The following is a 20160-nucleotide window of genomic DNA, read 5'->3' on the forward strand; positions in this document are numbered from 1 at the left end:
TGTTTTGCATACAGAGCTATTGTTACCATCTTTTTAAATTTCATATATATGCGTTAGTATACTGTATTGGTCTTTATCTTTCTGGCTTATTTCACTCTGTATAATGGGCTCCAGTTTCATACATCTCATTAGAACTGATTCAAACGCATTCTTTTTAATGTTAGCCTCCAATTAAAATAAGTAAATTTATATTTAGGAAAAAAAAAACAAGCATCCAGCCCTCACGGACCACTTTGGTGTGAGTAGCTCTGAATGTCCCCCAAACTACTCAAGCATGAATTATTTCAGGGTTTATTCAAAGTGAAATTAACCTCCAGTCTTTTAACCTCTCATGTAGAAATGCTTCTAAATGATTAAAATTATCCTTACATTTAGCCTTTGTCTAATACTTCTGGGAAAACCAAAATTTAATTGAGTTGTAAAAAAGAAATATAACACAGGTATTGATTCAATATGAAAAAGACCTTTTATCCTTCCAAAACAATTTCAAAAATCAAAGTGGTTTGAGAACAGTTTAGCATTTTGTAGAAACTGGTAACACTCTCAAACAATACTATTATATTCGCAAACTCTATTTTCTAAAACACAAAGCTTGTTTTGCTACTCCCTCCCTCTCTTTTTTCCTTGTACTTATTTCTGCCCTGCCTCATTCTGAAATTCAGAGCCTGCCAGTTATCAACATAAGCACCTAGAATTGTGGCACTGATATAGCAAAAATATCATAAATTATATGGCTATTGATTTTCTTCTCCTGGTGTATTCATGGTCTACTCAATACCATTGCTTCTTCAAACTGCTCAAATACCATCCTCCTCCCAAAGAAAGCATTTAATGCCTTGTATTTCAGAACCCCGAGAAACCAAATTTGTCTATAATGGCAAAATCACACTCATCTCCATTTTTCTATTGTGTAAATAAAAATCTGTACACACCATGATTTGAAACCTTGGGGACCCTAAGAAATATCACATTTGAAGTCAGTTGATTTAAAAAAAAAAAAAAGGACAATCATGAAATGCTTGCATGTTAAGTCCTTTAAGTCGCAGACTAGATGTCCCGATTCTAAGTTGAATTCAGGTATTCTTGACAGCCTTGGTAACTGAGGTAGAAGTGTTTTTTTCTATCTTCCCAATGAGAATTCTTGATGGAAAACAGGATTCATGAGATCTAAAGAGAATGTACAGTTCTAAGAAGTATGTTTCATGCTTTGAAGGGACCTCTGCAATGATCAGAAAGTTGGAGCCAATTTAGTATAAAAAATTAGGACTCTGTGACAGAGGTTGACTTTACACAGTTGAGCTAGCATCACTCTACCCAGTGTCCCTGACTCATAGCAATGCCATGGGAAACTGACTGGAAAATTGTGCAGCTGATTGAAAGGACTCTGACACGGTATCTGGTCACTGTCTTCTACAGTCAAGGGATAACACCTTAGAATCTGGATCCAGGACTTAGTGATAGTCATCAATAATGTAGACATTGTCTTCTGCTTGGATAGGCTTCAGAGCTGCATTTTTCAAAGCTCTGATGTGAGAATCTTTCAATGGAATCACGCTGTAAAAGAATAACATGAGTAAGAGAAAGAAGAGAAGAGCACCCTATTTGTTTATGTTCACTCAAGCCTGGGCATGTGCATTTCTCAGAGCCCCATTCAAACATCCTATGAAATGAATAGAAGTTCCAGAATTGTGAATATGAAGTTACAGGAAATTATTTTTTATAAGGAGGTAGAAAGTCACACCTTTTGGTTTCAAAAAACTCACACTGGTCTCTTTCAAGACACTCGTGCAATAGAAGACAAAAATTTATAATCCAAGAAGACAAATACCACACATCAAATTGAAGTACTAAACCAGGATGCACAGTCTCAAAGATGGGCAGGAAATGGTTTGGCTGGTGTTTTTCTAGCTGAGGAATGTGACCCTTTAGCGAAAGTTATTTAGTGGTATGTATCCTGTATTTAAGATAAATATATATAAGTATACAAAATATCAGAGCATATCAGATGTAGTAAAATAGTATTGCTTCACCTAAGTGTGTTCTAGATCACAGGGTCAAAACTCACAGCCTGCCCTAACAGTCAAAATTAGAAAGCCATGGGTTAGGTGAGTTTTATAACATGAATGCTCACACATCAAGTGTACACAAAGGTCATTTGTGGAGTTTTGATATCAATGCTTTTATAGAAGTTGTCTGTAGTCACTATTTTTATTACTTAAGTTGTCCAGAAATGATATGAAATGCACTGAATCTTCACTCAGCTCTGATCTTTAAACAGATTAGTCATACATGTATGGAGAAAGGTTAGGTGTCAGCAGCTCAAAATGAGTCAAAATATATGAGCCCAAAAATAACATCATGAGGAAATACACCTTTTTGCTTCAGTTTGTTTGCTTTCCTATATTATACAGCATCTTCTACAATAAATATTTTCTTTTCTAATTAGATGATTAAAAACTGAAACTTTAAAGAAGTAAACATTGAAAGAACAAAAATGAACTAAAAGTATGTTATCATTCATGCTTTTCTGTCTGTAGGGAGTACTTATTTTTTTTCCACTCTTGGAAGCTGACAGTCAAAAACTCCTAAAAGTCTGGTTTTGGACTCTAAGAGACCTGCTGTGTGATGTGACCTTGGATGTCACTTAACATCTCTAAAACTGTTTTTTAATTTGTAAACTGAGAATAATACTACTGCCTGTGTCACAGGTTTATTACTGTGAAGGGCACGTCTGCAGTAATAAAATCCAGCGTCTATGGAACACTTGCAAAGCTGGAGTATATTCAAGGCATATTTTGTGTACTGCCTCATGTGATTAGGGCTTCCCTGGTGGCTCAGACAGTAAAGCGTTTGACTGCAATGCTGGAGACCTGGGTCCGATCCGTGGGTCAGGAAGATCCCCTGGAGAAGGAAATGGCAACCCACTCCAGTACTCTTGCCTGGAAAATCCCATGAACAGAGTAGCCTGGTAGGCTACAGTCCATGGGGTCGCAAAGTGTTGGACGCGACTGAGCGACTGTACTTACTTACTTATTTACTTCATGTGATTAACTCAGATGTAGGAAAGATTGGGTACAAACATCCAATAAAAGAGAACTAAGAATAATGGATGGCAGTTAAAGAGGGACAAATTTGGAATCAAAAAAGACTGCTTAAATCCCAAGCTGGACCAGATGAAGCAGTTTATTTTGTTGGAAGTAGGGAGTGGTTTCCTACCTTTACAGATGTTTGGGAAAATGACTGCAGGGATGCTTACAAAGAAGATTTAATTTTTTATTGGGTGAAGCAGTAAATTTGCAAAAACTGTAAATTGAAATGCCTGTGAGGCCAGACAGGTAATGTAAATGAACAGAGCAGGCTGGGTATGGAATAATAGGGGATGGTGGGAACCGTGGGGAGCTGGAAGCATGTCCCTACCCCCTGCCTTTGCAGGTCTTCAGGCTGGAGGTGTCTTCCTCCAGATTTTTGCAGAGCTGCCTTCTGCTTCTTTGGAGCTCACTCACATAGCCTACTGCGCTGCTCCAGTATTCCCCATGGTATTTCTCTGGAAGTTCTATAAGGCCCTGCTTGTTAATTTATATGTTTTCTGTCTGTTCTGCTCATCTTTTTGGAATATACTATAGATTCAATAGACATGCAATAAACAAAGCACTGAATGAAATCGAAAAATAATCTAAACAACCCATTCGAATGATTCCTGAAACAATATCTGCAATTTAGTTCTCATGCTCTAAGAGATAACATTTGAGGTGTTGTTTCTGTAGCAGTTATGACATAATTCCAGGGAAATATAGAGATGCTTGGAGAAGGAAATGGCAAACCACTCTAGTATGCTTGCATGGAGAATCCCAGGGAGGGAGGAGCCTGGTGGGCTGCCTTCTATGGGGTCCCACAGAATCAGACACAACTGAAGCGACTTAGCAGCAGCAGCAGCATAGAGATGCTAAAATCATCTCTGGAAGGTTGAACAGCAATGGAGGTGCTCTATATACTAGATTTTTCAGGATCCAGAGTATAAAATGGAGAACTCGGAAGGAAAAGAGGAGAGGGACAGAGAAGTTTTCCTTATGTTTACTAGAGTAAGAACATCAAAAGGCATTACTAACACAAACCATTTCAAACTTACCGTAGTAGCTCCACCTTGCTACCCAGGCAAAAATATCCTAAATTGAAGGGAAAATGAAGAGAAAATTAAACATGCAAGCCAAAGAGGTCATGAGATTTTTCTTCCAAACCAATATATTATTGTGGTTTTTACTTTAATATGAGCAAGATCAGTGCAGCTCTCAGAGTCTAAAAAAAATTAATTTAGAAGAAAGAATATTTTTAAAAAGAAGGAGAAAAAAATCAATCTGGACCCTAACCTAATCCAGCTAATTTGTCTTGAATCTCCAGAAGCCAAGTAAGCCCCTTGGTATAAAGTATCTTGTGATTCATAGGTTTAGTGTATTGACCTACATGCCCTAGCTTACATTATGCCATTATATTTCACTGAAAAAAACCCTGAATATTGCACTACTCCCATAGATGACAGGTTTTACACACTCATACACACACAACTGTTGGAAGGAGACCAGGAGCTATTGGATAACTGTCATCTGAAACCCTTTGTACTTCTCCTAGCTCCAAAATCATATACCTTCCTAATGTCTTTTGTGCTTCTTCTATTAAGTGGATGTTATAAAACCATCAACAGCTTTACCCCCAATAGGGATAAAAATTTGTTATTGAGGAAATGGGAAAAGAACAAAATGGGAGGGAACAAATCTTGTATATTACACTGGCTTTTGACTTCCAAAATCAGCTTTACACAACCAGTGCTTATTTCTCCATATTTAATTTCCCCTATGAATAATTTAAATATCATGTTTATGGAACAATCAATTTAAGATAAATAAAAAATAAGGAAAGAACAAGGTAAGAACCAAGGAAGTTACATGAAACTGATATCACATGGAATGTACAGCTACATGCATTTGGCTCAAGAATACTCCTGTGGGCTCAAGAATATTCCTCAATATTTCAGTCCTGAGGTGACTTACTTCTCCTAATCCAGAAAACCACAAACATGAGCAATAATGCCAAAACAGTAACAGAGATTCCAATGTAGACTCCCTTGTTGGTGCTCATCCATGTTTCTTGTGCCAGCGCTGCAGGCTACAGAAACATCAACAGATCAAACACAAAACAGAAAAATAAAACCATCTTGTTAGAGTTATAGGCAGAAAACATCTCAGAAAATAATATACCCAGACACATTATTGTTTATTGGCCCCTGGCTAGTTCTGCATCATGAGGGATAAGACCAAATGATGTAAAGTTATAGCCTTAAGATGAAATTCTAAGACAATGCAAAATTCAAACTGTATTTGGGGGTGGTGGAAATGTTTACATCTTATTAGCGGTGGTATTTAGAGAAGGGTACAGATTTGTTAAACTCAAACTGTATGCTTCAAATGAGTGTGCTTTATTATTATAGTTTATACATATTGTAAAAATAATAAGCTCCTTTCATAAATAATCCTCTTATGATACTAATAAAAAGCAATTTTGGTTCCTATACAAGTTACCATGGTTGTGTTATTCGTATGTGTTCAGTTCCTAAAACTGGCCATTAATTAAAACACTTTTTTGAACTAGAATTCAAGATTCTGTGTCTTTGTAAATGGGCATGAAAGTAACTGCTCAGATTCATGGCTCTGCTTAACAATTAAAATGCTGTGCAACTGGGAAAAAAATTCCTAGTGTGAGGGATCATCACGTCCTAGAGTAAACCTAAAATATACCAGGCCATCATGCTTGCCTCCTTTACATAGCTTAATTCTAATTCTAAAGATGTCCCACCAGGTAGGTATTTGAACAGAAAGTAAGTGGAAAATCAGAGAAAAAGATTAAGTCTCAAGTCTCCTCCTGCATAAGAGTTTAATCTCTGGAGTCAGAATCCCAGATTAACTTTTATTTAGTTGTTCTGTGACCCTAGCAAGTTATTTAGCCTCTCCAAACCTCTTTTTCTGTCAAATGCAGATTAAATAGGGTTTTGGGAAAGGTACTTCAGGTACCTCGTGATAAACACTATGAGGAATACAGAGGAGGGTGGCCTAGCCTCTGAGCTGTCCTTGCCTAAATGGAAAACAGTCAGTACCTTGGGAGGGAAAAGCGGTGTTATCATCTTCCTTGAGGGAGGTAAAGCAGTTAGATGGAACACAGGGTTACAGGAAGCAGTCTTTGCTTGCTTTTTAAAAAATATTATGTTACTTAAAAACTGGAAGTTCATTTCAGAGTGTGTACCTCAGGATAAAGAAAGGAAAACAAAAATCAACCATAATTTCAACATCCAGAAATAGTTACTATTACCATTTTTCATTACATACACTTCTAGAATATTATCTTTCTAGTACTTTTCCTAACAGATACAGTTACCAAATCCAATGTATACTACACTATATACATCATTTTATTTTGTGTCTATAAACTATATAATACATTGATATAAATTTTTTTTTCAGTTTTGTCAATGCTACATGGCATATGGGATCTTAGTTCCCTGATCAGCCATTAAACCTGAACTTACTTCATTGGAGGCATGGACTCTTAATCATTGGACTGTCAGGGAAGTCCCAATGCTATTTGAAAACTTAGTTTTTTCATTTAACAATTGACACTGTCTTCTCATGGTAGTAAGTACACTGCAGTGACAACATTGCTAATGGCAATAAATGGGCATGCTTAATTGATAAGTAATTATTCTCCTATTATGGAACATTTAGGTTGTTTATCATATTTTCATGATTATAAACAGCAGCAATATATATCTTAATTATACATCTTTATGTATATGTTCATTCTCTCCTTAAGATGCAGCTCAAGAAGTTGACCTACTGCGTGGAAATATATGCTGCTTGGTTTCAAGATACCTGGGAGACACCTTGATATCTTCACGGTCAAGACAGAAAGCCCATGATTGGGCTACCACCTATTGTGAACTTGCTTCTATATTGCTTATATTATATAGAAGAGATTAATTGCTACTAAATATACCTGTCCTGCAGATAACTGAGATCAAAAACAATCTTATCATTCAGAGTGTTTGTTTCTTTTTTTTAAACTAGCATAAGTCTGACTGACATGACATTTAACAGAAATATAGATCAATGGAACAGAATAGAAAGCCCAGAGATAAATCCACGAACCTATGGACACCTTATCTTTGACAAAGGAGGCAAGGATATACAATGGAAAAAAGACAACCTCTTTAACAAGTGGTGCTGGGAAAACTGGTCAACCACTTGTAAAAGAATGAAACTAGAACACTTTCTAACACCATACACAAAAATAAACTCAAAATGGATTAAAGATCTAAATGTAAGACCAGAAACTATAAAACTCCTAGAGGAGAACATAGGCAAAACACTCTCCGACATAAATCACAGCAAGATCCTCTATGACCCACCTCCCAGAATATTGGAAATAAAAGCAAAAATAAACAAATGGGACCTAATGAAACTTAAAAGCTTTTGCACTACAAAGGAAACTATAAGTAAGGTGAAAAGACAGCCCTCAGGTTGGGAGAAAATAATAGCAAATGAAGAAACAGACAAAGGATTAATCTCAAAAATATACAAGCAACTCCTGAAGCTCAATTCCAGAAAAATAAATGACCCAATCAAAAAATGGGCCAAAGAACTAAACAGACATTTCTCCAAAGAAGACATACAGATGGCTAACAAACACATGAAAAGATGCTCAACATCACTCATAATTAGAGAAATGCAAATCAAAACCACAATGAGGTACCATTACACACCAGTCAGGATGGCTGCTATCCAAAAGTCTACAAGCAATAAATGCTGGAGAGGGTGTGGAGAAAAGGCAACCCTTTTACACTGTTGGTGGGAATGCAAACTAGTACAGCCGCTATGGAAAACAGTGTGGAGATTTCTTAAAAAACTGGAAATAGAACTGCCATATGACCCAGCAATCCCACTTCTGGGCATACACACTGAGGAAACCAGATCTGAAAGAGACACGTGCACCCCAATGTTCATCGCAGCACTGTTTATAATAGCCAGGACATGGAAGCAACCTAGATGCCCATCAGCAGATGAATGGATAAGGAAGCTGTGGTACATATACACCATGGAATATTACTCAGCCATTAAAAAGAATTCATTTGAACCAGTCCTAATGAGATGGATGAAGCTGGAGCCCATTATACAGAGTGAAGTAAGCCAGAAAGATAAAGAACATTACAGCATACTAACACATATATATGGAATTTAGAAAGATGGTAACGATAACCCTATATGCAAAACAGAAAAAGAGACACAGAAATACAGAACAGACTTTTGAACTCTGTGGGAGAAGGTGAGGGTGGGATATTTCAAAAGAACAGCATGTATACTATCTATGGTGAAACAGATCACCAGCCCAGGTGGGATGCATGAGACAAGTGCTCCGGCCTGGTGCACTGGGAAGACCCAGAGGAATCGGGTGGAGAGGGAGGTGGGAGTGGGGATCGGGATTGGGAATACATGTAAATCCATGGCTGATTCAAGGAATAAAAAATAAAAATAAAAAAAAAAATAAAAAAATGACATGACATTTACATGGTGGCAGTTTGCTATTTAGCAAGCACAAACAAATTCAGCCCATATCCATCAGATCAATCAGTACCCATATCATCAGAGTGATTAATCTTTCATATCATTCCTACCTGGTAGTGTTCTCATTACACTAAATTATGCAATATAAGGCCACTTGACGCCACATTAACCCCATTTTGCTTGAACTTGAATTTCTCTTAACAATGTCCATGCTGCAACTTCTCACCACTTGCAATCAAGATTACTCTCATACCTGAATCTGTTCATGTTTTTTGCTTCTAAGAGTTATTTGCACAAAGTGAAAGGAAAGTTGTTTCACCCAAGGGAGCCAAAAGTAAAAATCTCACTGATAAATTCCTCTAACTTACACACAAAGATGAGGCTTTGATGAACATCATGAGACTATAGTCCCTTGGATTTTTCCCAAGCTAACTGTGGGAAAAGTGTGAGAACAAATTACAGAATTACAAAGTTGTTGAAGACCTTAGGACCTTAATATGTCATTATATGGGGAGGATATATATAGAAAGACTGAAGAGTGGCCTCAAATTTTCTCTATAGGAGGAAAATTGGATTGGAAAAGGATATTAGGGGGCCTATGATTAAGGAATCGCACTTTCATTGACATAATATTTTTGGTGGGGATGGCCCCAATTCCACTACATCAATTCAAAGCATGTTATTTCTCTAACAATGATCTAAGTATTTTTTGGTATGTAATGTTAATTCACTATGCCTGAAATAATTCACACTTTTTTTCTTATTTTCTGGTCAGCAGAAATTCTGTACTGGGTGTATATGTGTGCCTAGAGTAAAATATCACTTTTCAGGTATTTCTAACAAAGTAGTGCATCTATATAGACTTTATAATTAATTAAAGTATCCCTATTTAAGAGTCAGATTCTTTTCTTCCTTTATTTTCTAAATTAGAAAGAATCAATCTGTGGACTAGTCTGACACTAGAAATCTCTAAATGTAACTTGATTCCAGAAGAGGCATATAAGTGAATCAGGCTAATAAAATAGGAAGGAATATACTTACAGGTTGATTGTTATGCCAGTGGGGATCTGGAGACTGTGTCACAGTGCCATTTCCATCTGCTCAACAAGAAAGAAAATTAATAAGAATTACAAAAAGATATTGAACTTTCCTGCAAACACCAATTCACACTGCCTTCTGGTAATGAAGGGAAAGTTGAATAATCATATGGCCTAATGCTGTAGACATCCCAAGAGTAATACCAAGTTACTAACATTTATTAATTTAAGTAGTAAGGTTTCGCTTCTTAACCATTTTGTCATGGACCCTTTGAAAATGAACCTTTTTTGTTTCTCCCTATGGAAAAAAAAAAAAAAATGCATGCTCACAGAAAATTTACTGACAATTTTAGACAAGTTAGAGTGACCCATTCTCAGAACTAGGTTAAAAATTACCAATTACAGATAAATAATCAATACTTTCATGGCAGCTCAGAAACTTCCAATGAGTGCTCAGAGGTCATTACACATCCAAAGAGCAGAACCACTCTGTTCAAAATGAACATTACATTGGTTTTACATTCAAAATGTGAGTGAAATGCACTAAGATACCTCAAACAGGTGGCATCCAACTCCTACATTATATGCCTGTGGGCCCAGACACTGATCCAAATCTGCTTTAGAAAATATGTTACATCACTCTCAAGGCCACAATACTTTATACTACCTAAAATCCCAATATAAAAGGATAATATGCCTTAAAGTTTTGAATGTCCAAATTTTAATAGTGTTTTGAAATATCTCTTTTGTCACACAGAACATATACTGTTGGCCCTTCTAAGCAACTATAGGTCTAATACAGAATTCTCTCTTTACTGAGTATCTATTATATACAAGCACTTTACATCCTTATACCAATTTTCTTAATCTGAAATTTTAGATGAGATGCTTAAATGGTTGAAGTATCCAATTCTACTAAAGGACAAGAGCCTCAGATCATAACCACTGCACACATTATGTTCCTATTCAATAAAAATACTGCAGGTTTCAGAGATTCCCATACTACTGACAGAGCTATAAAATCATCATTTTCTAATGGTAGTGAAAATGAACTAACCATATCCCCCTAAATTTTCACACTTTACATTACTGTATCTACAGTTTAAACATTCTGACATTACTTCTTCAAGAGACAAAGACAGTATCTAGTCTAGTCTGTGGGTATGATTTATGTTATAACCTTAAATCCTTAAGCTACAGAATGAATGATGTTATAAAAAAAAAATAGCAAGGACTTGAGTCAGATGAAACTTGACTTCAGTGTTGACATGTCACTTACCAATGTGACCTTGATCAATGTCCTTTACATACACATTATATACATATGCATGTAAATGTATGTATTTATATTTCGAGCTGGGGTAACCTTGAACTACAAGCTGTTGATAGCACCCGTCTCATAACGTTGTCACAGTAGATGATGTATGTAGGGTTCTTAACATCATATTACACAAATATCAGGTATCACAATTATGTTGCTATATAACATTAGGAGCAATGGGGAGGGGATACCATGCAATGGATTTTCCAAATATCATGTCCTTCATTCCTTATAAACATGGAGTGAGGAATGAAACCACTTGCCCATGGGCGAACAGCTAGAAACTGCCATGGGCGGGTAGTTGAATTGGAAGCTGTTTGTCTCCGAAGTAAAACTAAATGTCCTCCTCAGTCTGGCAATGGCAAGAAATAAACCTGCCCTGAAAGAATTAAATGAGATAATATACAAAAATTTGCTGGCACATGCATCTGAAAAGGTAGGTGCAGGCCTTATGAAACCAAAATTTCTTCTAGACTAACATTCTTTGTTTTGTGAGCCTTTAACCCACTGAAGTGTGACTCGGGCACTGTGAGGACTTGGCTGAAGGGCCTCAGAGATGCTGCCAAGACAGCAGCAGTCACAGAAGTCATGGGGACACAGCTGCTCCAATGTCTGTTCCATGCTGGCAAGTCTACCTTGACCAGGTTTTAGTGACATATTTTAGAGAACAAAAATTTCCCATTTCCTACTTTGTTCTTCCTCTTAGCCTAAAAGTGTAGGGTGCAGTTGCTCCAACTGCTCTTACATGTATTTTTATCTGCTTTCTCTTTGTTTTTATGCCCAGAAACAGTTCACACCAAGGATTCCACTTTCAAAACCAAATGGCACTATTAGCTAATTCCAATTAAACTGGTCCTTCTCTGAGTCCCGCTGCATGTCCATTTTCAATTAAGAGCTTCCTTGACTGATTGGCAAAGTAGGCCACCCTGAGTGTCTGCTACAGATTAGCAACTCCTGAGCATGATGAATCATATGCACAGGTCTTACAAAGTCTGACCTTGTTTGGATGCTTTACAGGCACATGGAAAAACAAGCCAGTTCTGCATTACAAAGGGGTTCACATGTGGTGCTCTCCAAATTTACCACCATGGGTAACAGAGTTATCTGGGAAAGATGACAAATCAATATCATCTTTCTCCATTGTAGGAAAAACAGACTAATCTTACATCTCAAAAGAATATGGACTTTCCAAAACAAGGGAGAACTGGGAGACTTTTGGAGTAGAATAGCACAATCCTAGTGGGACCTGCCTCTTTGGTTCTAGTGTCCATGTCCTCAACCCAACTCAAAGTGTCCATGTGAAATGAAAGCTTGACACAGCAGCAGGGGAGCCTCCTGGCTCCATGTAGTTTCTGGGGCTTAGAGGAAGCATAAACAGGTGACCAGTTTGGTCTGGACCAGTTTGGATTTAATTGTTTTAAATCTCTGTCCAGGGAAGTACACCTACGAATAAGTTTAAAGACAAGGCTGATTCATTCTATTTAGAAAAATGTGGATATGCATGTGGATGGTCCCAATCATACAAGCTGTCTATGTCATTCAAATGTACATATTTCTGGACATTCTAAATAACAGTCATAATTGTCACTCTATCACTTACCTTGTAACTGTGTCCCAAGATCTTTATCTCAAATAATGCTTATAAGAATAAGTAATATTTCACCCATTTTCCAAAGGATAAAAACAGATTCAAAGAGGGTAATAAGACATTTGTTCAAGTTGCATAGCTGAGTGGAATAGCCATTGTTGGCATTCAAGTCACGCTTCTCTTATTTCAGAATGTGTGCTCTTAACAATGTGCTAATACTTATCAAAACTTGAAAGCTCCCAGGTGTTCAGGAAAGAAACTGAAGTTACCTGTTGAACAAGAGTGCCATGGTGAGCTGGTTATGTTTGTTTCATACACGGTAGTAGGCTGGGTTTCTGCTGTCTGAGTTGGAGGAGATAAAGAAGCTATAGGAATGACAAGAACAGAAAAATAGTGTTCAATTGGTGGAGGAAAATTTATACCCCCAGCAGAAATAACAAACAAAACGAAATCAGAAATTACCCTTGACTCTTTCTTAGAAATATATTAATAGATATCCTTGACGTATTACCCTGCTATGTAGGCATTTCATTATCATGAATAAATCTGATCTAGATAATGATCTGAGAGTTTAACAACAGAATTAATTATTTCACATTTTATATTTCTTTTGCTGTTCAGTTGCTAAGTCGTGTCTGACTCTTTGCAACCCCATGACTGCAGCATGCCATGCTTCCCTGTCCTTCTCTGTCTCCTGGAGTTTGCTCAAACTCATGTCCATTGAGTCAGTGATACTGTCTAACCATCTCATTCTCTGCCACACTCTTCTCCTTTTGCCTTCAATCTTTCCTAGCATCAGGGTCTTTTCCAATGAGTCAGCTGTTCACATAAGGTGGCCAAAGTATTGGAGCTTCAGCTTTAGCATCAGTCCTGGGGTTGTCATAAGAATTAAGGGACTTAATACTTATAAAGCAGTTAGCATGTTTCCTGACATTGGAAACAGAGTAAGCATTAACTTCACTGAAATCTTATTCTCAAGTGTTGGGTTAGGCTTCAAAACGGATTAAATGGTCTCTATTCAGAACTCCTTATAAGACAGAATCTCATTCACTTGGCCCTGTTCTGGCACCCTTATTTTTTCCTCATAATTCTATGTTAAACTGGGCTGAATGCACCATCCTTTGTAGATGTCCATGACCAGTGGTCTGGCTTTTTTTTTTTTGCTATTAATGATTCCTTTGAGAATCTAATAAAACCCACAGATCCCTCTCACTCTGAAAATGCTTAAAGATACAAAAGATGAATATAAGAGGGTACAAGTGGTTCACAGATTCTGTGAAGCCAGGTTTGGAAACCTGTTAAGAATCCCTACCCTAGATTGTACATCTCCCTTAACATAGTGCCCTGGATGTAATATATCCTCTCCTTTAAAAACTCTTGCACTTAGAAGTATTTTTGCTTACCTGGCTGGAGGTCCCTTGTGGGTGCTGGCATTGGAAGAGAAGTAGAGGACCTCGCTGTCACTGGAGCAGTGGTGACCGTCAGGTTTGGAGTTGTGGTGTTGATTGTTGATGGCATAGCAATGGTGGTGGTTGTTGGAGCAGTGGTGACCACTGTGGTTGGAGTAGTGGTGGTGCTAGTTGTTGAAGTTGTGGCGGTTGTTGTTTTGGGGGTAGTAGTGGTGGTTTTTCGAATAGTGGTAGTCGTTCTTGGAGTAGTAGTGATGGTTGTCTTTCTTGTAGTGGTGGTTGTTCTTGGAGTAGTGGTGGATCTGGTAGTGGTTGTTGGAATCCTGGTGGTTATTTTTGGCATAGTAGTGGTAGTTGTTCGAATAGTGGTAGTCGTTCTTGGAGAAGTAGTAATGGTTGTCTTTCTTGTAGTGGTGGTTGTTCTTGGAGTAGTGGTGGTGGTGGTAGTGGTTCTTGGAGTAGTGGTGGTGGTGGTAGTGGTTCTTGGAGTAGTGGTGGTGATTGTTGTTGTAGGTGGAGCTAGAAATCAACATGAAAGCAGGGATTCATCAAGCAGCAGGAAACAAGAGACTTGTGCTGGACCTGTGCACCAACACAACCAAGGAGACTGTCCCCAGGCAGAACTCTGCACTTATCTCCCATGAACTCCAAGTTCTAGTCATTGGTCAACTAGGACCTGTGACTGAGGAGGGAGTGAAGACATGGTCACAACAAGGCAACAGCTGCATTTAAAGGATGATATTTCGGGAGGTGTTGAAATAAAAAAATGACACATGGGATTTGTGTTGAAGCACTTTGTAAAGACTAGTCATACATATCAGATTTACATATCTTCATAAACATCTGTGAGGAAAGGAAAAGTGTCTAGAGCCTGAAGCTGTCTTTGTCCTCTCAGCAGTACATGACTGGAACACAAATAATAGTTCCCAAGAACCAGAATATTGACCAAATAAATAGCATTCACTTCTGTCAGTTCTAAGGGTACCCTCCCAACATATCTGCATCCTAAATGTTGATTAATTCACATCATTAACATACAATGGATAACACAGATGCCATATGCCACCTGGGAAGCCCTGAAAAGAGTCATAGATAGTATATACCTGAATGGATGGGGCTGTGTTCTAATAAACCTTTATTATTTAAAAAGAAAAAACTGTTGGTGGCCTTATTTTATAACCTCATCTGGCCCTAAGGCTAATGTTTGCTGACCTGGGTCTAATAGTGTAGTTCAAGATTTTGAAGAACAGTGCAGTCTCCATCCCCTCCCTTCAGTTTGAAATGAAACCTAAAAAAAAAAAAGAGGAAGCAAGAAAAAAACCTGATCAAAGGAGTATAACAAGGAGGAAATTTAATCAGCTTATTTCACTAATGTTCCTTGCTCAGGAGTAAATATTTCCTAAGGAAGAAGCTAGGAAACTAAGGCTAGGAAAAGCTGCTGTGGAAGAGACCTAGGAGAGGTCTGTGCGCATTCTGTGAAAAGAGCAAGAAAACTTAAGTAAAGTATTGGGTTGGAGGCAGAGAGTCACTTTGGCTCAGTTATGAACCTGTTTCCCACTGGACAGAACAGTGACTTTGCAAATATTCATCTGTTAAAGAATTTATAAGCACTATAAATGTCCCCTATTAATTTCTTTCTTTATCACTTAAAAAAAAAAGTATTCCTCCAGACCAATCATATAATTTCACAACTCCAAACATAATCTCTTCTCCACACACAGCCTCCTGCCACATGTGTATAGCCCCAGATTCTTTTGGCTGTCTTAAATTGCCTCCAAGATGTTTCCCCAGAGTCAGCTATTTTCTGCATCAGAATTGACCTTCTTTTACTTGCCTTCATCAAATAACCTGTGTCCTTGATGAAGTTAGGAAAAATTATGAAACTGAAATATCAAGTTCATTTAAATTAAAAAAGAGACCTAGCTTATACAGGCTCTGAGTATTGGGTTCCGTTTTCATTAGAAACTTTAGTAGGAGAATACTTACTATGAAAGAGCACCAGGAACCAGGAAATCCTTTAGAACCTGCTCCTTTCACCAAGTGGTAAGAGAAATTAAAATGTCTACATCAACATAGAAAAACATAAATTTCCCAGACTTTTGGATTGCACAAAATTCTTAAAAGCCAAAATTGAACAGTTATTGAGTGAAAGTGTTCTCATATAGCAATAGGGCAATTTTAATTTTTATACAAGGAATCTAGTGATATGATGTGAGTGAAAGTGAGTCACACAGTTGGGTGCAACTCTTTGTGACTCCATGGACTATACAGTTCATGGGATTCTCCAGGCCATAATACTGCAGTGGGTAGCCATTCCCTTCTCTAGCAGATCTTCCAACTCAGGGATCGAAGCCAGGTGTCCCGCTTTGCAGGCTGATTCTTAACCAGCTTAGCCATGATATGGTGTGAATTCTGCTTCAAAAAATCCAAGGGCAGAGGCAGGGAATGAAACTATACAGGCTCTTTCAATGTATATGCCACAAAATTGCATTGACAATTGTCAAAACCAAATGATACATCTATTTGACATCTGACATCTATTACCTGTTTTGTATGTGTGAAACTCTCTAAGAGTCTTAAACTCTTAACAAAGAACATTTGAAAATTCTCTGAAGAAATGACCTCAGAGAAAAGGTCAGATTTTCAAGAAGAAGAAATTCAGCTCCATAAAAATACTCACTATATCTCAGTGTGGAACAGTGAATGCTTTTTCATGAACCAACTACTATTCCTGAAGCACTGCTTCAAGAACAGTTTGCTGACTGGGAAGATCCTCTAGCCTATGGTCTTGAATCAAGGTTACTCAACACTTCACTCTATACAAATACAAGATAGTCTTAACACTTCACTCTACACAAATACAAGATATTCAGTTGAAGAGTTATTAGAAAACAAGATCATAGGCAACTTTTCTTTCCCTACTAAAGGGAAAGAAAGTTAATATCAGACAGAAAAACTCTTATCTCTGGGAACCCACAGGAAGTGATCAAAGAAGTAGGAAGATAAGCTCACCTGGATTTACCCTCAACTCTAGGGTGGTTTTTATGTCATTGAACCACCCTCTCACCTCAATTCGGCAACAATACAAGCCACTGTCAGACAGGGCAGCATTGTTTATGGTCAAAGACACATCTCTTCCACCAATATGTCCATTTAGCTGGTAACGTCCATCCCTCCGATAGGTGACTCTGTAGCCATCAGTCCAGATGATGTTATTTCCGCAATCAAACCAAGCACATGCCCCTCGGCCCCAGCACATGCCTGTGACTTCACCATTATAGTAGCAGGGTAGAGTGACAGACTGACCCGCCACTGCAGTCACTCGGGAGTAAGAGGTTACACCATCTGTAAATAAAGAGACACCAGAGCATGCATCTCAAAATTTTAACTTTAATTTTATTTTCATTTTGTTCTTTATATAGCTTATGTGGTTTGAAATTATCTAACCATATCTTGAGTTTTTGAATTTAATATATGCATTTTTCTTGTAAAATATTCTTTAGCAGTGTTATTATTAACCAGATATATTTGAGGATGAAGCGTCATGTAAATATTTTTCTGTACTCAGGATTACTTCCTAATAGGACAGATTTATGAGAGAAAGTATCAGGATTTTAAAGGGCAGAAATATGTTCAGTCTTCTGGTGAATATGATTCCAATTCCTCTCCAAAAGGTGTGAAACAAACAACACTCCAGTAATGCATCAGTGTGTGTGCATTTCATCCTGTGTTTGACAGGTATCTGCTTACTAAATGTTAATACATACAGGTGGCTTTTCCTCTCCCCTAGATTCAATCACAGTCTCAGTTGAAATCTGATTTGAAAAATGTATTGCATCTAAAATTTTGATTTTCAATTTTATTGTGATTTTTTAAATGGATATGTAAAAAATTTCACCTCACAAATCTTCTCTAAGTTAAAGAAAAAACAGCGAATATTCTATTTACAGCATCATTGGCTAGAAGGCAGAAGCCGAGTAAATTCTTTAGAAATCAGTTTTTAGAAAAAAGGGTTTATAATACTCTCAGAAGGAAATGAGGCTTATAATGGGCTTTTTGTTTTGTTTTGTTTAGCTGCTAATTTGTATTGGACTCTTTGCAACCCCATGGGCTGTAGCCCGCCAGCCTGCTCTGTTCATGGAATTTTCCAGGCAAGAATACTGGAGTGGGTTGCCATTTCCTTCTCCAGGGGATCTTCCCGACTCTGGGATCAAGCCCATGTCTCCTGCATTGGTAGGTGGATTCTTTACCACTGAGCCACCTGGGAAGCCCAGCATGGGATTTAGGATGATTAAAAAACATTCAGGCAGGGATCCCTTCTTGTGATTTGCTGACTGTCCTGCAATGGAGCACTGTCCAGTTAGCCAGGGGAAATCAAACAATTGGACAATATTCAATCAAACAGTAAACTTTACTTCTTAAACACAAACAGGCAGGAAAACGCTCTCCTGCAGTAGAGGTTTAAAAAACTGTACTGCCAAATGAAGTCTGAGTGGTCCTTAAAAGAAATCTGATATTCAACAAACAGTCATAGTTAGAACTGGGCTGTAAGTCTGGGAAATGCTCTGGAATAAGTCCACTTTTCATTAACGGAATTCTGACTATGTTTAATTTTGCTTAATACCGTTTTTGAATTATAAAGGTAATTTATATGCTGATTATAGAAAGTTGTTACAGAATATAATTTTAAAATGTACTTTTCATCATATTCGTACCTCTAGAGATTTTTTTTAATGATTATGCCTATTCCTAAAAATTTCCCCTATCTCCCAGAATGTTAGGATATGAGATAAATAATTGTGTTTATTAAAAATTAATTTTTCTGTTTATTGATTAAAAAACAAAATTTTGGCCACATGGCACTACATGTGGGATCTTTGTTCCCCCACCAGGGATAGAACTTGTGCTTCCTGCATTGGAAACACACATTTTTACCACTGGAAATCCAGGGAAGTTCAAATTTTTTTTTTTTTAAAGAAACAGTTACACATGGTTAAAAAAATCAAAAAGTACAAAATGGTACAATAAAAGACTCATCTCCTTCCCACCCATCCCCATTTCTTCTTCCAACCCTTGTCCACAGTTACACTTTCTAACATACACTTGAATAGTTCATGCATACACAACCATCTACCTACTCTTTTTTTAATTTAAACACAAATGGCAACATAAGCTGTACTGTACTGCAGCATGCCTTATTCACCTACTCATAGATTATTAAATTCTTAGCATTTAGCAATTTCTTTGTTTCTTAAGTTTTCAGCTTGGTTCTTTGCTCACTAGTGAATCCCATTACCTTTGACAAAGCCCTAGGTGTTAACATCTACCTTCCTCCACCACACCCACACACCCCCTACACCACCCCCTACATCCTTCGGGTTTCAGAGCACAATCCACTCATTCACTTACCTGGCAGAAGTAGGAGGACCAGGATGGCTACCCAAGGATGCATGATGCTATTGGCCTGAAGGAAAGAGAAAGCAGACTGCTTGGTGTGGCCCTCAATCAGATGGGATCAGAACAAGTCTTAATTCTCAGATGGCAGCTTCTCCTTTCACCCTTACAGAGTGAATCCCATAAGCCCGCCTGCTGGAAGCAAGACCACACTTGCAAATGCTTCCGCTCTCTGTCTGCTCCAGGTGGCTGAAGAGCTCTGCCCCTTCCAACAGACAGGCACAGCTGTCCTCTGAAACATCCCTACTCACACAGCTCCTCTCCTGCACTCAGAGCCCATGCTGACTCTAGGTGCTGACAGAGGAGACAAGGGAGCAAACACAAAGGAAAGGAGAGGAAGGCTCAGCGGGGGCACCAGAGCCAGCCCAGACTTCCCATGGCAAAGCTACACTTATCCTTAGCCTTGAAGATGAGTCACCTGGCTTTCTGGAGAGAGGAGGGTACTTCTTCCTTTGTGGTCACAACGGCTAGTCCCCAGCCTTAGTCAAATGATCAAATGTACACGGAGCTAAGAACTCAAGAGTTGTGAGTTTCACTTATGGCTCAGGAGACTGCCTCTCAGATAGCTCTGAGGAACCACGCCCAAGAGGGGTGGAGAGATAAACTTATATGTGATTGTGGAGGAGAACAACCAAGCATCTCAGTAGAAGGTTGCCACTAGGTACAAGAAACAAATACCTCAATTAATGCCTTTAGCATTTTTCTAAGTACAGGAAGATGAAACTTGGATTCATAAAAGTTTCTCCTG

General features: G+C 38.0%; 1 protein-coding gene across 2 annotated transcripts; it reads right to left on the reverse strand.

Moving 5' to 3' along the window:
• Nucleotides 1-318: 318 nt before the first annotated feature.
• On the reverse strand, nt 319-14523 carry LOC122700488 (hepatitis A virus cellular receptor 1-like). Of its 2 annotated transcripts, XM_043913399.1 has the most exons (6): nt 13953-14523; nt 12819-12914; nt 9645-9700; nt 5043-5157; nt 4127-4163; nt 319-1554 (listed from the first exon to the last, which is right to left on the reverse strand). In XM_043913399.1, the coding sequence occupies exons 1-6, from the start codon at nt 14299-14301 to the stop codon at nt 1452-1454; spliced, it is 756 nt and encodes a 251-aa protein (XP_043769334.1). In that variant the 5' UTR covers nt 14302-14523; the 3' UTR covers nt 319-1451. The 2 variants fall into 2 exon arrangements, with proteins under 2 accessions (XP_043769334.1, XP_043769335.1); XM_043913400.1 differs by lacking the exon at nt 5043-5157.
• Nucleotides 14524-20160: the final 5637 nt, after the last annotated feature.

Source organism: Cervus elaphus, chromosome 9, assembly GCF_910594005.1.
Source record: "Cervus elaphus chromosome 9, mCerEla1.1, whole genome shotgun sequence".
Classification (NCBI taxonomy): Eukaryota; Metazoa; Chordata; class Mammalia; order Artiodactyla; family Cervidae; genus Cervus; species Cervus elaphus.